Source organism: Esox lucius, chromosome 10 (genome assembly GCF_011004845.1).
Source record: "Esox lucius isolate fEsoLuc1 chromosome 10, fEsoLuc1.pri, whole genome shotgun sequence".
NCBI classification, from domain to species: Eukaryota; Metazoa; Chordata; class Actinopteri; order Esociformes; family Esocidae; genus Esox; species Esox lucius.
The window spans coordinates 2,987,879-3,003,839 of NC_047578.1; the positions used below are offsets into that span (position 1 = coordinate 2,987,879).

The 15,961-nt window shown below is 44.8% G+C and overlaps 2 protein-coding genes across 4 annotated transcripts; both read left to right on the forward strand.

The window, feature by feature from the left end:
* The first annotated feature begins 837 nt into the window (after positions 1 to 837).
* Positions 838 to 7,104, forward strand: srsf4 (serine and arginine rich splicing factor 4). 3 transcript variants are annotated; one of them, XM_034294818.1, is made up of 7 exons: positions 838 to 1,017; positions 1,918 to 2,093; positions 3,696 to 3,808; positions 3,976 to 4,193; positions 5,839 to 5,916; positions 6,088 to 6,472; positions 6,506 to 7,104. In XM_034294818.1, the coding sequence occupies exons 1-7, from the start codon at positions 911 to 913 to the stop codon at positions 6,662 to 6,664; spliced, it is 1,236 nt and encodes a 411-aa protein (XP_034150709.1). In that variant the 5' UTR covers positions 838 to 910; the 3' UTR covers positions 6,665 to 7,104. The 3 variants fall into 3 exon arrangements, with proteins under 3 accessions (XP_034150709.1, XP_010865563.1, XP_010865564.1); XM_010867261.5 differs by having other exon boundaries at positions 6,088 to 7,104; XM_010867262.5 differs by lacking the exons at positions 838 to 1,017; positions 1,918 to 2,093 and adding an exon at positions 2,100 to 3,229 and having other exon boundaries at positions 6,088 to 7,104.
* A 3,643-nt stretch (positions 7,105 to 10,747) lies between these two features.
* On the forward strand, positions 10,748 to 14,185 carry LOC105008065 (transmembrane protein 200C-like). Its single transcript, XM_010867260.5, has 2 exons — positions 10,748 to 10,910; positions 13,297 to 14,185. Exon 2 carries the CDS (start codon positions 13,721 to 13,723, stop codon positions 14,165 to 14,167), a length of 447 nt encoding a protein of 148 aa, XP_010865562.2. The 5' UTR covers positions 10,748 to 10,910; positions 13,297 to 13,720; the 3' UTR covers positions 14,168 to 14,185.
* Positions 14,186 to 15,961: the final 1,776 nt, after the last annotated feature.

Sequence of the window (15,961 nt, forward strand, 5' to 3'; positions counted from 1 at the left end):
GGTATAATGTATGTAAGTGGGAAATAAATAGTTGTGCGATGAGGCAAATTCAAGTGCAAAAATGACTAGTTCAGCCCTAACCCGAATATTCTCCAAAACACTATTGTACATTATTTAGGTGGCAAACTGGGGCGTCTTTAGCACCTATGATTTTGGTCAGACCTGGTTTTCGCGAGCTGTCCTCAGTTGACTGAGGTTATTATGTTCAGAAACGCACGCAAAGAGCCGACAAGTGTTTCGTAATCATCGTATGCGCTTCGTTTGTACGACTTTTCAGCGGATGACCACCTCTTCCCATCAGCCACATAACGATCTGTCAGAGGCAGTAATGTGATGACGTCTGTGGTCAGGTTCCACGAATAGCTCCAATGTTTTTTTATACAGTGTGTTTGAAGTTTATTTACAATATGTGAGAAAAAGATGTCAAACCAGGATGAATACGTAATACATTTTCAGCCTGAATGTAGATTGGTTGAAAACCATGCACAAGACAATTACTTTTAATTTTTCCAATTGCTTTGGTTACTGTTATAACAACAATATGTATATGGCCGATATAACATGTCTATGGGCTGTATCTGAGCATTCCGAGTTGCGTCTCGCTCACAAGGTTGTTATAGTTGTCAATGGCATTAACTTTTGAATGAGCTATTGAACACAACGGCATTGACAATTATTTAACTACATGCTATTCAACCCCAAAGTAATCAGTTTACAATATGTAATTATAATCGTGATCTAAACATGCCATAGCTGAATAGCGCTTGGCTTGGATATTACTGCACCTTAAACTTATTATATTGTTGGCACGCCCACTTTTGCGCGCGACACTTCAGTGAGGTTTTCACCTCCGCGCCACTGTGTGTTTATTCATGATTGTGTGTGCGGCATACGAAATCAGCACGGGGAAATGTCGAGGGTTTACATTGGAAGATTGAGCTACCGAGCAAGGGAAAAGGACGTTGAGAAGTTCTTCAAAGGCTATGGGAAGATACTTGAAGTTGACCTGAAAAACGGGTAAGGAAATGCATCTCTCGTCTCGTAACGTTAGCGAGATCGGTGGGATAGCGCTAGCTCGCTAACCGCGTTGTGTCTGTGGCCTACATGGTACTGGACGGTCTTCGTAAGCAGGCCCTGTTGTTGAACGGCCTTTTTTCGAGTATTGCTGTAAAACGCTTTCGTCGATTCACTTGTTTTTTACGGTCATCTTACATTATCTTATAAGGGATGATGGTACAACTTTGATTTGATAGTGAACTAACGTTGTGTTATCGAGCTAGTTAGCATCAGTTCAGTTAGCTTGGATCAGACATGTTTTGCTAACTGATTCGCTAACCTGGACTTCGTTGTCCTACTCGAGTACAGTAGCCGTGATGTTTGTTGTTGGCTGTCTGAGATACCAAATGTACTGTCCGCGTTTTCATAATAAGCATAATGCAAATGCAGCCATATTTCAGAAGAGACAACGTACGTTTAATGTGGTACTGTAAATGGACAAAATCGTAGCTATGTAACACGTCAATTGAATTGGCCCGCTGTGTATCATGAAGTAAAACTTGGCTTGGCCTAGCTGGCTACGTATACACTTGAATGTTGCTCCCCAGCCCATGCTAATAGTTTAGCATTATCAAAATATTTGGTTAATTTGTGGATGTAAATCGCTAAGTCATTGATTTATGCAAGTTCATTACACGGAGTATTTCGACATAGTCCCCGCTAACTAAGACTGGACCATGATTCATTGCACTGGAGGGTGGCCGCTTATGTTAATGAGACAGCGGCGTTGAAAGACATTAAGGAGACAGTGGAAAATGTCTTTGGGATCTGGCAGAAAGTTTTCCATAACTGATTTCAAACCAAATCTGTCCCATGATCTCTGTCCCATGATCTCTGTCCCGCTGTTTCTCCTGTGTGAAGATATGGGTTTGTTGAATTTGATGACCCCCGCGACGCGGACGACGCGGTGTATGACCTGAATGGGAAAGACCTGTGCGGCGAGAGGGTCATTGTGGAGCACACAAAAGGCCCGCGGCGGGACGGGAGCTACGGCTCGGGAGGTGGAGGAGGAGGCGGCGGCGGAGGTGGCGGAAGGAGTAAGTATAGTACTCAGTGACTTTTTAAAATTATTTTGGGTGGGATTGTTATTTAAGCGATATTCATCACAGTGCTTAGTAATTGAGACTGAGACACTATTAGTGTGCATGACTGCTCAAGTTTGTCCTTGGTGGCTGTCCTGTATAGAATGTAGGTTCCTTTTAAGGTCTGAGTTCCCTGGGTTTCTCCTTTCTTGACATGTAAAATGAATTTACTCTGGACACCCTCCCTATGCTCATTGTATCCTTGGGGGTAGAAGAAATTGAAAGTTGTAGTCAGAAGTACGTACACTGCCCGTATCTTACTGGTATTCATGCCCACCACTGGCCCTGTCATGCACAATACTAGTTTTTGCATTGCTCTTAAGTTGCAGTGGTGGTAGTTGTTTTTCAGCTTTTAAGGTAACACTTCTACTTAATCTTTCATTTGCTAGTGTCAAGTTCAAGGTGTTTTTATTCCAAATCGGTCCTATTAAGCCACCCATAGTCTATTTAGCATATGTGTGTTGTCCAGGGTACAGGTTAACACACGCCAGTCTGTCCAGTTTAGTCATCCTGCAGAAGCTTACTACCGAAGGAGCCCTTTATAGCCAGGAACTGGTTGATAACATTTAGTCTGAGTTTGAGGGATCGCAAGCACGACAGCCACCAATGACACCCGTTACCATAAGAACTGGTATGTTTGATTGACAAGCAAACAAATTTATTCGCAGTTTTGGAAACCTATCTTGAGACTTCCTACCATTAAATGTTTACTTAAGTTATCTGCTGTGATTTTTGAATAGTGTAAATTTAAAAACATTTGTTGTATTTAGAAAATCTCTGTAATCTACTATGTTACTCAGGATTTTTCTCAATTTTTGTTTTGAAAATGAATGTTGAACTATTAAAGGTAAAGATTTAACAAAGAACCTCAATGTTTTAATTGAAAGAGTCCTTTGCTGACTGCCTGCCCCTATTGCTGGCCTGGCCATGGTGTCCCCTTTCCAACCAAGAGTGTGGTTTGACCATTCTGGGCCCCTGGGCAGACCAAAAAAGGGAGCCATTGTGAATGAAGACCGCTTTTCCCATTAGGCCCGGTCCGGGTGGTGAGGATACCATTGGGTTAGGAACAGATGTGGGTGGAGCTCTTATAGGTGCCTGAAAAAAACTGTACATTGTCTTTTTAGATGTGTTAGTTAGATTTGACATTAGTTCACCGTAAGTACTGTATTCAGTGAGATTTTTATTTTATTTATTTTTTTATATTATGAAAATATACCTTCCTATTTTGATTTAAGTTTGTATGTAGAATTTTGCATTCAGTTCTACTCAAACTTGAATCAGTTTTAGTGATTTAGTTACTTAGAGTAAAAAAGCTTTAAAGATGAAGGATAGGCTTTGACAAAGTAATTAACACACAGGTTTCATTTAATTTTCTTTAACCCTTTTCTTTGTATAGCTTCTTTTCTTTACTTAGCCCCTCCCCCTTTATCTATTACATTTCCCCCAGATTTTAAATGGACTTTGTTGACAGAATCTAGTTTGGAGTTTAGTGTTGAAGCTGTCGGCTCGGCGCGTCCCCGTCCTAATCTCTGGTGCTCTCTCCTTGTCATCTTGAAGGCGTGGGCGGGTATGGGCGTGGCGGCAGAGACCGGTACGGTCCGCCAGCCAGGACAGACTATCGGCTGATTGTTGAGAACCTGTCCAGCCGCTGCAGCTGGCAGGACCTAAAGGTACAGTTCAACGGTTTTCGTGAGCAGAGAATTCCTTTTGGCCGTGATGCCTTTGTGTGGTCTCGTTGGCGAAGATTTGTTTGGTGATATTACGCATTGTTTACACTTTTATCACTGTTCGATGTCGGAGTGAACGATTGGTCTGGTTTTCTTTTATTTCCCGGTAGGACTACATGAGGCAGGCGGGTGAGGTGACCTACGCCGACACCAACAAGGGCCGCAGAAACGAGGGGGTGATCGAGTTCAGGCTGTACTCCGATATGAAGCGGGCCCTGGAGAAGCTGGACGGGACCGAGGTGAACGGCAGGAAGATCCGGCTCATCGAGGACCGGCCGGGGGCCAAGCGCAGCAAGCGATCGTACTCCCGCAGTCGCAGCCGCTCCAGGTAACAACAAGGGGCCCAAATGTCGCCCTGTTCCCTGTAGGGCAGCGTTTCTCAGTCCTGGTGCTCGGGTCCCAAAGGGTTGCACGTTTTAGTTTTTGCCCTTGCACTCACACATCTGATTCAAACTAAAGACTTGATGATAGGTTGGTTATGTCAATCAAGTGGTAGGGTAACATTTGGATCAGGAGTATGAGTACTAGGACAAAAACATGCACCCCTTTGGGTCCCGAGGACCAGGATTAAGAAACACTGCTGTAGGGGTAATGCCCTTGCTTACCATCCGCAGATGTAACTAATATATGATACAACAGTTGAGTCTGACTGATCCGAAAACTACCTCAGCAGAAAGGTAGTCCTAGCCTATACAAGATAACAGAACTGACCAACTGGGTAGCCAGAATAAAACAAATCTATCTACGCCGCAACACATTGGATTACCGTTTTAGCGCTTGATTCATATGATTGACATGCCTCTTTCCTAAACAGTTTGCTTGTCTGTTGTATTGTCTGGTATTCCGTTCAATTGCGGTCACGCGCCTTAAATCGATTTAGGGAAACTGATGGGGTTTGTTTTGGATGGGTGTCACGGCACTGCCTCAAGTGTATTTGGGCCATCAGTCTATGGGCATAGCAACTCTGTAGAGGCAGCAATGTTATTGCAGTAGGCTTACTGCTCTAACAGTGGTGGGCACTTCAGTCAAATTGGTGTCCTTATGTATTTTTTGCATGTGGTGTTGGTCTCAAATTGGATTCGAAGTGGCATTTAAAGTCTTACATTCTTAAATGTTACCTTGCTGAAACCTGCAGATACCATGTGACAGAAGAGCTACTGGGTGACACGTTCCTCAGAAAACATCTTCTGGTTCAGATGTATCTGAGTTTACGTGTTGGCCGGGCATGGCTGTGCTTGTTGGGACTGCCATCTGTGATTCGATCAAACACTACTGAGAAATGCCTGGCATTTTTTGGGGGCTGTTTGCGGCGTTGTTTGTTTTTTCTTTCTCACGCTTCATATGGGATTCCACAGCTTTAGTTTTAGTGCCACATTTGAAAGATCTTGCAAAACGCAGTGCGTTTTGTTTCCTTACTCTTGCTATTGTCCAACGACCTCTGACTGAATTTGTACTTTCCCATGGTACCTGTGGGACGTTGTACAGCCAACGTCCACCATGTAGCTAGCTAAATGACCTGGCGTGGTACTAGCTAGCTATCTACCTCATGAACCACTGTGTTGGGAGACAAGCAGCCAATGGTCACGTGTCTTGCCAACATCTAACATTCTGACTGAAATCGCGGTTCCGCTCTGCGTGTGACCAAAGCAAAAACCACCACACATCACTTCACAAAGTTGACAGAACCTAATAAAAGAACCTTTTTAAAATGACCAAATATTGCAATTTTAGACTTCAAGGCCTTTTATTTGATTTAAGACTTTTTATGGACCCGTGGACACCCTGCTGTCAGAGTAGTCGCTATTCTACGTTGTGTGGGAGGATGAGTGCTTTGGACAACAACAGAGATTTCATGACATCTGGTCTCATGAAGCATCTCAACATGCCCCCCCCCCCCCTTTAGAAGTTGTGGGAAAACACCAGATATGAGTGATCCGTTATGCTGGCATTTCACGTCTGTCCTCTGTCCCCAGGTCGCGCTCCAGGAGCCGTCGGTCACGCAAGAGTCGCAGTCGCAGTGAGAGCAGCAGCCGCTCTCGCTCTCGCTCCAGGTGAGCAGAATCAGCGCGTGCCTGGGCTTTTTCCTGGGCTTGTCGCTTTCCCAAACAGGTTACAGTTGTGTGTGATTCCTATGTGCTCTTGACACTAGTGCTAAGGGTGATGGCTAGTTTTTCCAGCTCCTAGCTGCATCTAACTCCTAGCTGCTCCTTCCTTTTCCCCAGGGGAGCTGCCTCCCGCTCCCGCAGTCGCTCCCGTGGCAAGAAAGAGAAGGCCAAGGGTCGCAAAGAGGAGGAGCGCACCAACGGAGCCCACAAGGCCAAGGAGGGGAGGAGCCGGAGCAGGAGCCGGAGTCGGAGCAAAAAGAGCAGTAAGAAAGAAGGGAAGAGGAGCAGGAAGGAGGACTCCCGCTCCAGGTCCCGTTCCCGCTCCAGGTCAGGGGTCAAGGATCGTACCAGGAAGAAGTCTGGGTCCAAGAGCCGCGAGCCGGCGAAGAGCGACGACGAGGCACCCCCCGCTGAACGGGTGGCCTCCCGTTCGCGTTCCCGCTCACCCACCCCTGCCGAATCCCGACCGAAGTCCAAGTCCAAATCTCCGTCTCCCTCCGAGGCCAAGGCTCGGTCTCGCTCCCCCCGCGCCGAGGCCAAGGCTCGGTCTCGCTCCCCCCGCGCCGAGGCCAAAGCTCGGTCTCGCTCCCCGCGCGCCGAGGCCAAGGCTCGGTCTCGCTCCCCGCGCTCTGAGTCCCGCTCCAAATCTCGCTCCGCGTCTCGTTCTCGCTCCCGCTCTCGATCGCAGTCCTGAGTTGGGGTGCCAAAATCACCCATTGTTACCTTGCCCCCCCCCCCCCCCCCCACCTCGGTTCTGTTTTTTATAAATAGTTGTAGAGAAACACAGGCACTCACGCTCTACGTGTCTTTCACCCATTTGCTCGCCCCTTTTATTTTTATTTCTTTTTTAAATATAGTGTGGTCCAGTCTGTATTTTTCCCCAGTAGTGTTGTCTTCTAATCGAGGTGTTTGTAAAATATGAAAAATGTATTCGCTTGGATAGGTTTTTATAGGTTGAAATGACAAGTGTAAAAGTGCTGTAGTGTCTAAAACTTTGTATCACATACATCAGCGTTCTGTGCTTTAACTGTCTTTCGGGGGGGGGGGGGTTATTTTATTCTGTTGCGTCTCTTTCAATTTGTGGAAAAATCCTTTTACCGGTTACTTAAAAAATAATAAAAAATTAAAGCCCCACGCTGAATGGTTCGGAGTCGTCTGTCCATCTCCAGCTCGCCATGTGTTTTGACATCACCAGTGTTCCTTCCAAACAAAAGGTTTCAGTCAGTTTTGTCAGTGTTGCACCTCATATTTGGTAAAGCACACCTGTACACACCATTACACATGCCCGCTGAAATCAGAAAGTGGGGAGGGGTATTGGTTTGGTCATGTTTAACCCAGTTGGTCAAGGGTGTAGTCTGCATTTGATTGCCAGTGTGGTCCTGTAAAAACTATATAAATGTGTTAAATTGCTCTGGATATGAGTTGAGTTTCTACTTAATGTATTCTATGTAAGCTTAGTTCTTTGTTCTGATGGGGTTATGTTATGATTAGTTAACGGTTGCCTAATTCAGTTACTGGTGCCCGGGTTGCAAACCAAATTGGATATGAATTTACCTTGTTTGGCCACAAGATGGCGTAGTCTTAATTTGACAGTACAGCATTCGTGTTGACGGACTCATTCAATGTTGGCGGAGAGCGGTTACCAAAGTAATGTAATTGATGTCGCCGGTTTTCCCAATGTTTTGCATGTATCACAATACGGGCTCGTTCACAACGCCGTAGTAATGTTTACGCAGTGTCTTCATTTGCAATATTTATCCCGTCCCTACACTTGTAATTATGAAGCATGAAAGCCATGTAGAGAGTCCGTGGTAGTAGTTGCTTAGTAGCTTTCACGGTACCCAAGACCAGTCGAGTTTATTGTACTATTGAGAAGAGCTGCGTAAACACTGCAATGAGGATTTGATTGAATTTCACCCTCCCGGTTAGCGAAAACCACATTCACGGTAGACTACCATACATATGCAGAATTGAACTGTTATTGTTCATCCTTGCTGCCATTAAGGCTATGTTTATGGTTTGTATGTCCATGTTTAATTTGCATAGTCGATTTCGTTTAACCAGGCACTTCACTATCGTCATTAATATTTAAAACCTATCAAGGGGCAGACCACAGTTTATTGCATGCCACTCGAAGCATGTATGAAAAAAAAACATTTTTCTTTTTAGTTTTTTGTAATACTTAAGATTTCTTCTATTTAAGACATTTCTGAGACCGCTATTCTTGTACGTGTGAACATGTCATACGCAGTATTCAAAATGCATCTGTAGGCATTGGCAAGTATTGCCTACTTAAATGCTCAATTCCACGAAGGGGTACGCATCACGGCTAGTGAAGGAAAGGAGGCGCCAAGGAAAAGTAGCAGTGTAAAGGTTTGGACAGTTCCGTGAGTAGGACGACCACAAGTAGCGTAATTTTTGTTGTCGGGCTAGATGGTTCTGAAAATGCATATCTCCCCCGTTACGAATGACCAGGTTATAGCCTAAAGAAACACATCATTGAGACGAAGATATGAGACGGCCAGCCACAGTACCACGCGCATATTTGATCCTTCCGTTTTGGATTAAATTATAGGCAAATTACGTTCCTTCACCGATGGACATCACGAAAGATTTTAAGGCTATATCAGAGGATTAACTAAGGATACTGTATCGTTATGTGCTGGGGGACAATGAATACCAACGAAGAATACGGCATCGAAGGCAAGTAGGCTATAACTTTCCCAGTTAACCTTCAAATGCTATCATTATCACACAGCTGGTGGTGAAAAGAGGATTGTTACAGTGTTGCGGAATTTTTGGGTTAGAGCGGCAACTTCCGACCATTCATGTTGAAACATTTCAGCCTTTTCTGGAAGGTCAGATGTTCTTTTGCCCTACTGCACATCTGCTTAAGTTAACGACTATCCACAGGGTCTGAAGCGTACAATTGAAACTGTATTATTTCTCACGTTTCATATTTAAATTGAAATAAAATTAGCTTTCAAACCTAGACGTGTTCATGAGACAGGGTAATGTGAACACAATATAACGAACAATCAGTAGACTACCGAAGGAATGCAACACTGGTTCCGTAGTATGACGCGAACGACATATAACCGCTATTTACTTTTGGTTTGAATTGGATATGTAAAATTTTCTTAAAATGGCAATTCGAAAGAAACGATATTATACTCAGTTATTGGTAGTGGAATACGATGTCAATTTGGAGCGCGCGTAATAGCATGTTGCACGCAATAGCATAGTTAAGTTATTGATGGGCAAATTAACGCATATTACGTACATAATAATGGACACATTGCAGAATGCATGTTGTTATGCCAACATTGTATTCTATGTTGGCATCTTATGCATAATATATTGGCCTTATCAAGAAATGCTTTGAGATTAAAAAAACGTGGAAGAGGATTGAGAAAGTGTAGCCTATATGTAGATTTCCTTGGAGAAGTAAAGTATAACATTTAAAACCCAAAAACTATCACGTGACTTTAATTTTGAGTATTCAGATTGCCCTCGCAAAGACTCATTCCTTGGCTAAGTGGCTGCCTTGGGACAGGGGGCACTTTAGCTAATTATATAGCTTAATGTATCTAGAATTCAAACACGGAGATTAGTCGTATTACAACGTTGTGTTGTGAGCTTACTGCTTGTGACTAATAATGCCAGCTTTTGGCCATACTCCACATTCCAGACTCATTAAAAGCAAGAGTGGAAAAACAAGCTAGCTAATGAAAGGTGAGGTCTGGTTTACATCACTCATTTATGATGACCATATCAATGGCCTTACTGGGAATATTCTTACGCCAGGCAGCTATTCTAAAAACATGTTGATTAGTTGATGTTCTGTGGGGCTCTCATTTGGACAGTGTTTACAAAACATCATTAATTACTCCCTTTTAGAGAGCATCCCTTTTGGGGATCAGACTGATTTAATTATGCTGTGTAACTAGATTTTTGCAATCTATATCACGCGACGGGGGTTCAAACCCCATAACCCTTTGGTCTGGAGAAGGTCTTACATCTGACCTCTGAGAGTGGCCAATAGTATACGACTTGGGCCTGTGCACAGCCAAGTTACGCAGCTAATCTAGAATACCTTTGGCACAATGGCTGTTGTACAGGAATGTTTCAGCACAAAAAAGACACTTTCAGAGTTTAAAAAAAGCTTTGTGAAAACACCGCAACGGTTGTCCTCCCCAGTTAGATCAAATAAGACAAACCAAGGCATGATAGGATACAAACCAGTGTTGTAGTTAACATGCAACAGGGTAGCCTAGCCCTACACCAGCCATAAAACAGTTCGTTTGACAGACCATGTAGCATGGATATTTGTAGGCTACTAACCGAGTGCTACAGGAATGACGAGTGGCCAATTCATCTTAGCATGGGTACCAGTCTCCTTCAATAACAAGGATTGGCAGAGATTGGAATGTTAGCTAAGGAGCTTGGACCTGGCCGCTTGTAGAAATTTATCTTTTTCTAGGACGTTTTGTTAGATTTCTTTTCTCCAGAAAATAAATCTGCGTAACATAGTGAGTAAGCGTGGACAGTGTTTAGTGGAATAATGCTGAAAACATTTACATTCCCGATACAACCCACTGCTTCCAGCACGCGGTGTCTGGGTTTCTTTTTTTTAAAGCAACTCCTGCAACCAGTGATCGCAATCAATTTACTTTTTTAACAGCACAGCGCAGTCAACTTTTTTGTATTCTTTCTTTGTTGTTTCGTCGTCTTTTTGCCGGAAAAGACTAATATTTCCAGGACTTCTGCTGAAACTTTTGATTTATTTAGCGTTGACATAAAAATTCCTAGGTATATTTACTAACCGATCACATACGGGTTAATAATACTTTTTCTGAAATTGCAATGTTAAAAGGATTTTGAAAAATACCCTGCGAGCACATACAGCGCCTCCAGTACCATGCCCTCTCTTGGTGAAGGTGAGCAAAAAGTCTATTAATAGTTTGAGCTTACAAGATATGAGAGAATTTGTACGTTTCTTTTTGGTGAAATTCTTCAAAAAGAAAATGATAATTTATCAAGAAATAAATATTATTCTGAAAAACATGTGGCCCAATTTTTGAAACCCCTACAAATAAATAATAAACCAAATACAGATGAAGTACTGCATCTTCCCAAAGATATATAAAAAACATCTAAGTTAATTTGTGAATTCATTTGAGATGACACTCGCATAAAATTATTTTATTCACCTTTGAACATGGGGATGCTTAGAAAACACACAAATGAAATGAGATAAAAGGTTGTTGACCTTCATAAATTAGCCATTAATGGCTGCATCTCCACTGTAAGGGTAGTATCTGAGGAGTTTACATCAACTGGACCTGGGATGAACTTACATGGAGCCTTTTAGTTTTAAGATACAGTATATTGTGATAGATCTCAACTCCAAGCAACTGCTTTAAAAAAGAAAGTGTAACAACCAATAAAAGCAATTGGGGAGCCCACAGGACCTATGAGGTTGGGTCGTGTTCCATAATTTATTCTTAATCGCCACCCTAAAGAACTTTAATAAACTAGAACCAAATGGTCTGAACTGTGGCATTATCAGTCTGTCTGCGTTTTTCAAATGTTCACAACTGTGTATGAGACAAACCCGTGTGACCACAGAGTTAGAAAGTTGCAAATGTTTGTTAAATCTTGGGGTCATCAAGTCCCCTAAACTACAATTAGATGTTCCCCTTTTGAACGTTAGAAGAAAGCCTTTCTTTTCCTACAGTGATATAAACATCAACACCTGGAGTTTCTAAACATCACTGGAATGTTGATTGGAACTGGGTTTTATGGTTAGATTAAACAAAAATGTAGCTTTCTGGCCACAATCCAAATTCCAGTGGTAGGGTTGGCATATATAAAGGATGTCCATGCAGAAAATAACTGTGAAGTAAGGTGATGTGATGTTGCCGGGGCTGTTCCAAAGACCCTGTGGGGTGAGCTGAAGAGGAGGGTCCACAAGCCAGACCTAGGACTTTCGAAGGGTCTGGGGAGATTCCACGTTGATACATGGTGTCAGATTCCTTGCTAAATATTCTCCCACCTCACAGCTTTATAGAAGACTCTGTGTTGTTTTTGTTGGCCGGGGAAGGTGCACAAAGTACTAAATGCAGAGCTGCCAGTAATCGTGACAAAGGCTTTGGAGCAATAATGGCCTTCATTGCCATTCCTCAAGGAAGACAGTCACTGAGGGGACTAACTCTTATGCTTTAAAGGTAGTGTACTGTGATAATCACAACTGAAAGCAACTGCTTAAAAAATAAAACAAACTACCTATTAAAGTAATTCGGGAGACCAAAGGACCTACTAAATTGGGTCATGTTTTATCATTAATCCTGCATCACACCAAAATAACTTCAATTAACTGTGGCCAAATTTGGTTTGTCTTTGTATTAATATTTACCCAACGGTGTAGAAGACATTCTCCATGTGACAGTTACAATTAGACTTTAATTTGTTTTGAGCTCTATATACTGTCATCAGTTCACTGTAAAATAGATGACCAAGTCGATTATGGTAAAACTGCATGCTTTGTTGCTTTATTGTAGTTACAGAGTTTGAAGGTGTTTTTTTTTCATCTCACCACACAGTTGTTTAGGGTCACATGGGCAATTACGTGGAACAACATGTCTCAGTATTCTCTGTGTTTGTTTTTGCACCTTTAGAATTTAAAGATTCATGAATGGTTTGAGCTTATTTACGTTAGAACATTTTGTTAAAATCAGTTTCTCCCATGCAAGGGTTGCAGTCTTGTCAAAATACCATCAGTATCTCTCTTTTTTGTGTGATTTTTTTTTAACGGAAGGAAAGAAGTTTGAGCGCTGAGTGGAGCACTAGTTCGGATTTGAGGCCAGACTCCACTGGGCCACCGTACTCATAAACAGGAAAATAAATAAATAAAATGTATCAACAGGAAGACATTTGGTTTTGTCACACAATTAAAAGCTAAATGAACACAAACTTTTATAACGATCTTTACATTTAATGTTAATTTACTCTCTTTTTTTCAAAAATAAATTATATGTATCTTTAAATATGTATCTTTATTGAGTATGGAAGAAGCAACATGATGGTAATGAATTTTAGGTGGCTAATTTGAGCTTGTCTAGTCACGTTGAATAAAATTTAAGTGCGTCTTGTCAAGGTCACAGCAAAACTATGCACGACTAAGAAGGAGAAACTAAACAATCCTAAAGGAAAGGGTTTGGGAATTAATTACAACAGCAGTATATTCATTAAGACAATTTTTAAAACAGCACGGGTTACAGAGCCGACCTCTATGTAGCTCAGATCTCTGCCCTCTTTTCACAGTGTTCCGATAGGGCGCTGGGCCGAACAGCACTATGAATACCCAGAAGGCCGGGGGCCCCGGGGGCCCCACACCAAGCTCCCCATCACCCCGCCAACGGATGTCTCACTTCAGCCTGCGTGGCCGGAAGAAGAAGGAGGGCCTGATCCGAGGCAAGCTCCGTATCCGCTCCATGCCGGGGGCTTTCCTCGTGCTGGGCGTTGTCGTGGTGGTAGTGGGCACTGGCCTTGGCGGTGGCGGGGTAACTGGCCTTACCGGACCCACCGGTCCCCCCAGCTGCTCGGGAGCTGGACAGAAGAGCTCCAGCTCTTCGGACAGGGCCGGAGGGTGTCGGAGGCGGCGGGGTCCCCGAGTCCCAGTCGTCCAGCTTTGAGCCAGGGGCTAAAGGCCTCCCGGCCAGGGCCAGTCCTGGTCCACAGCGAGCGCATGAAGCTCCTCGGCCCGGTCATCATGGGCGTGGGCCTGTTCATTCTGATCTGTGCCAACACGGTGCTGTACGAGAACCGCGACCGCGAGACCAAGATGCTCCTGGCCCAGATGCGCAGCGTCCTCTGCTCCGTGTCGGCGGCCGTGCCCTCGGCCGACCTTTCGGACATGGCGGCGGTCAACTCCATGTCCCGACAATACCAGTGGGTGAGCAGCCTGCCGGCGGCACACCTCAACATCATCTGCCTCCAGCAGCTGGCGAACTCAGAGCCCCTGCTGCGAACCTGCGGGGGTCGCCGGGAGACGGAGGAGGGGGCGGAGTATCCATACCAGCGGGACACCTTGTGGACGGAGGCCCTGCACCACCAGGGCTCGACCGCCACGCCCGTCCTCCACTCCGGCTCTTGCAACTCCAGCAGCACAGACTTCAGCCGCGGGGCGCGATGACTGCGAGCCGGGGGTGGGGAGACTCCCGTCCGGACACCCGGCCCGCTCACCTCTTTAGGCTCGACAACTGCCCGGTGTCCACCGGCTCGGTGTCCGCCCTCGGTGGGGAGAACCGGGAGGCGTCGGTGATTACAGTTCCCCTGCCGAGGCGCTCCCACAGTCTGAGCTACAGGACTAACCCCCACCCCCACGGCCGTCACGGCCCCCGCTCCGGAGCGGGTCTGGCCGAATCGGACCCGCGACCCGGAGGACCCGGGCCCACGGGGAGGGAGCCCAGCTCTGATGTGTGTGTCAACATGGCCGGCTTAGGAGGCGGTTGCGTGGAGCTCCTGGGCCTCGGACCTCTGAGGAGGAGCAGAGGCACTGCAGCTGGCCCCGGCTCGACCCGGGCTGTGGCCGCAGGTATCTGAAGCTGGACAACAAGGAGGACTCGGTGGACCGGCTGCTGGGTCAGTTGGAGCACCAGTGCTCACAGAGTTTCGGCTCAGGGCCTTTCCAGTGAAAAGCACAGGTGGCCCCGCCTCAGCTTGGAGTGACGGGTCTTGGTGGGATGCTAGCGTGTGTGTCGATTACTCGGAGTGTGAGTTTCTCCCCCCCCCCCCCCTCTTTGGATCACACTGTTTTCATTGACTCCGGAAACCTGTGAGGGAGGGGGAGTGAAGTGTTTTCGTTAAATCCTCGTATTATGCAAAACTCTACTGGGATTTATGCTACAGCGTTGAGCACCTTCCAACCTAAAGAAACCTGATCCAAACCTTTAAAAACCCTGTTTATGTTTATTCCCGTTGGATATATATAAACTATTAATAAAACGTTTTGGGAGGACGGCTGCGGATAATTTGGATCAGTTTGGGCCGGAATATTTTTTGTTGCTGGCGGTGGAAGAGAACAATCCACAACGCCATTCTGTGAGAGCTGGGGTGGAGCAGGGTGGAGCTGGGGTGGAGCAGTGTGGAGCAGGGTGGAGCAGGGTGGCAGCCCGTTCATTTGGTGTGATGGAGTTTCATCTTGGCACTCGGCAGCAATGTGGAGGAATCAGTTTGTCTTTCGTTGCCAAAGCATTTGCTTGTTTCCAGGACACAGCAAGCACATCCGAATGTGGGAGGTAGCACAAACACATCCGAATGTGGGAGGTAGCACAAACACATCCGAATGTGGGACTGTCTACACTGTGCAATATATTTTTGAAAACCAAACGACATGGTGAGCCCAACGAGGCTACTGACGGCTTCTAATAAAGTGCAGCTATTTCAGTGAAACACCCCAGAGACCAAAACAAGTGCATGTTGAAAAAGATGTGCACTCAGATTTTAACGTTATGCAGAATAATGGTTACATAGCCTGTGTTTAACAAAAAGAGAGGTTGTCAACACTTCGTTTGAAGGGTACTGTACAATAATAAGGACTTGCTAAAATGTTAATATTTGTTGATTTATTTGGAGCCCTATTGGTTTTCGCTGAAGCAACAGGCACTTTTTCTGCAGGTCCACAAACAGTATGCAAGCATTAATGAAGTCTAAATGTAGTGCTAATGTGTTATGTATGGCTTATGAATGCATATTGAAGACCTTATGTAGGTACCCTTGAAATACTGTGTTGTCTGCTGGCCTTCCTTCTCCTGGTTATTAGCCATGTCGTGTCCCAGAAGCCCCCTGACACTTTATAGTGTTTAACCTTTGACCCATTATGATAATGCCCTAAAGCTGAGCTGCCCAAACCTGTTCATGGAGAACTACCATCTGGTAGGTTTTAACTCCAACCTTGTATGGTTTTATCTCCAATCTGGTTCTTGGA

Excerpts from the sequence above, each read along its gene's own strand:
- srsf4 (XM_010867261.5), top strand. The coding sequence starts at position 911 with ATGTCGAGGGTTTACATTGGAAGATTGAGCTACCGAGCAAGGGAAAAG. Across the intron at positions 1,018-1,917 it reads GAAGTTGACCTGAAAAACGG|ATATGGGTTTGTTGAATTTG; the intron begins GTAAGGAAATGC and ends TCCTGTGTGAAG. Across the intron at positions 3,809-3,975 it reads GCAGCTGGCAGGACCTAAAG|GACTACATGAGGCAGGCGGG; the intron begins GTACAGTTCAAC and ends ATTTCCCGGTAG.
- LOC105008065 (XM_010867260.5), top strand. The coding sequence starts at position 13,721 with ATGAAGCTCCTCGGCCCGGTCATCATGGGCGTGGGCCTGTTCATTCTG.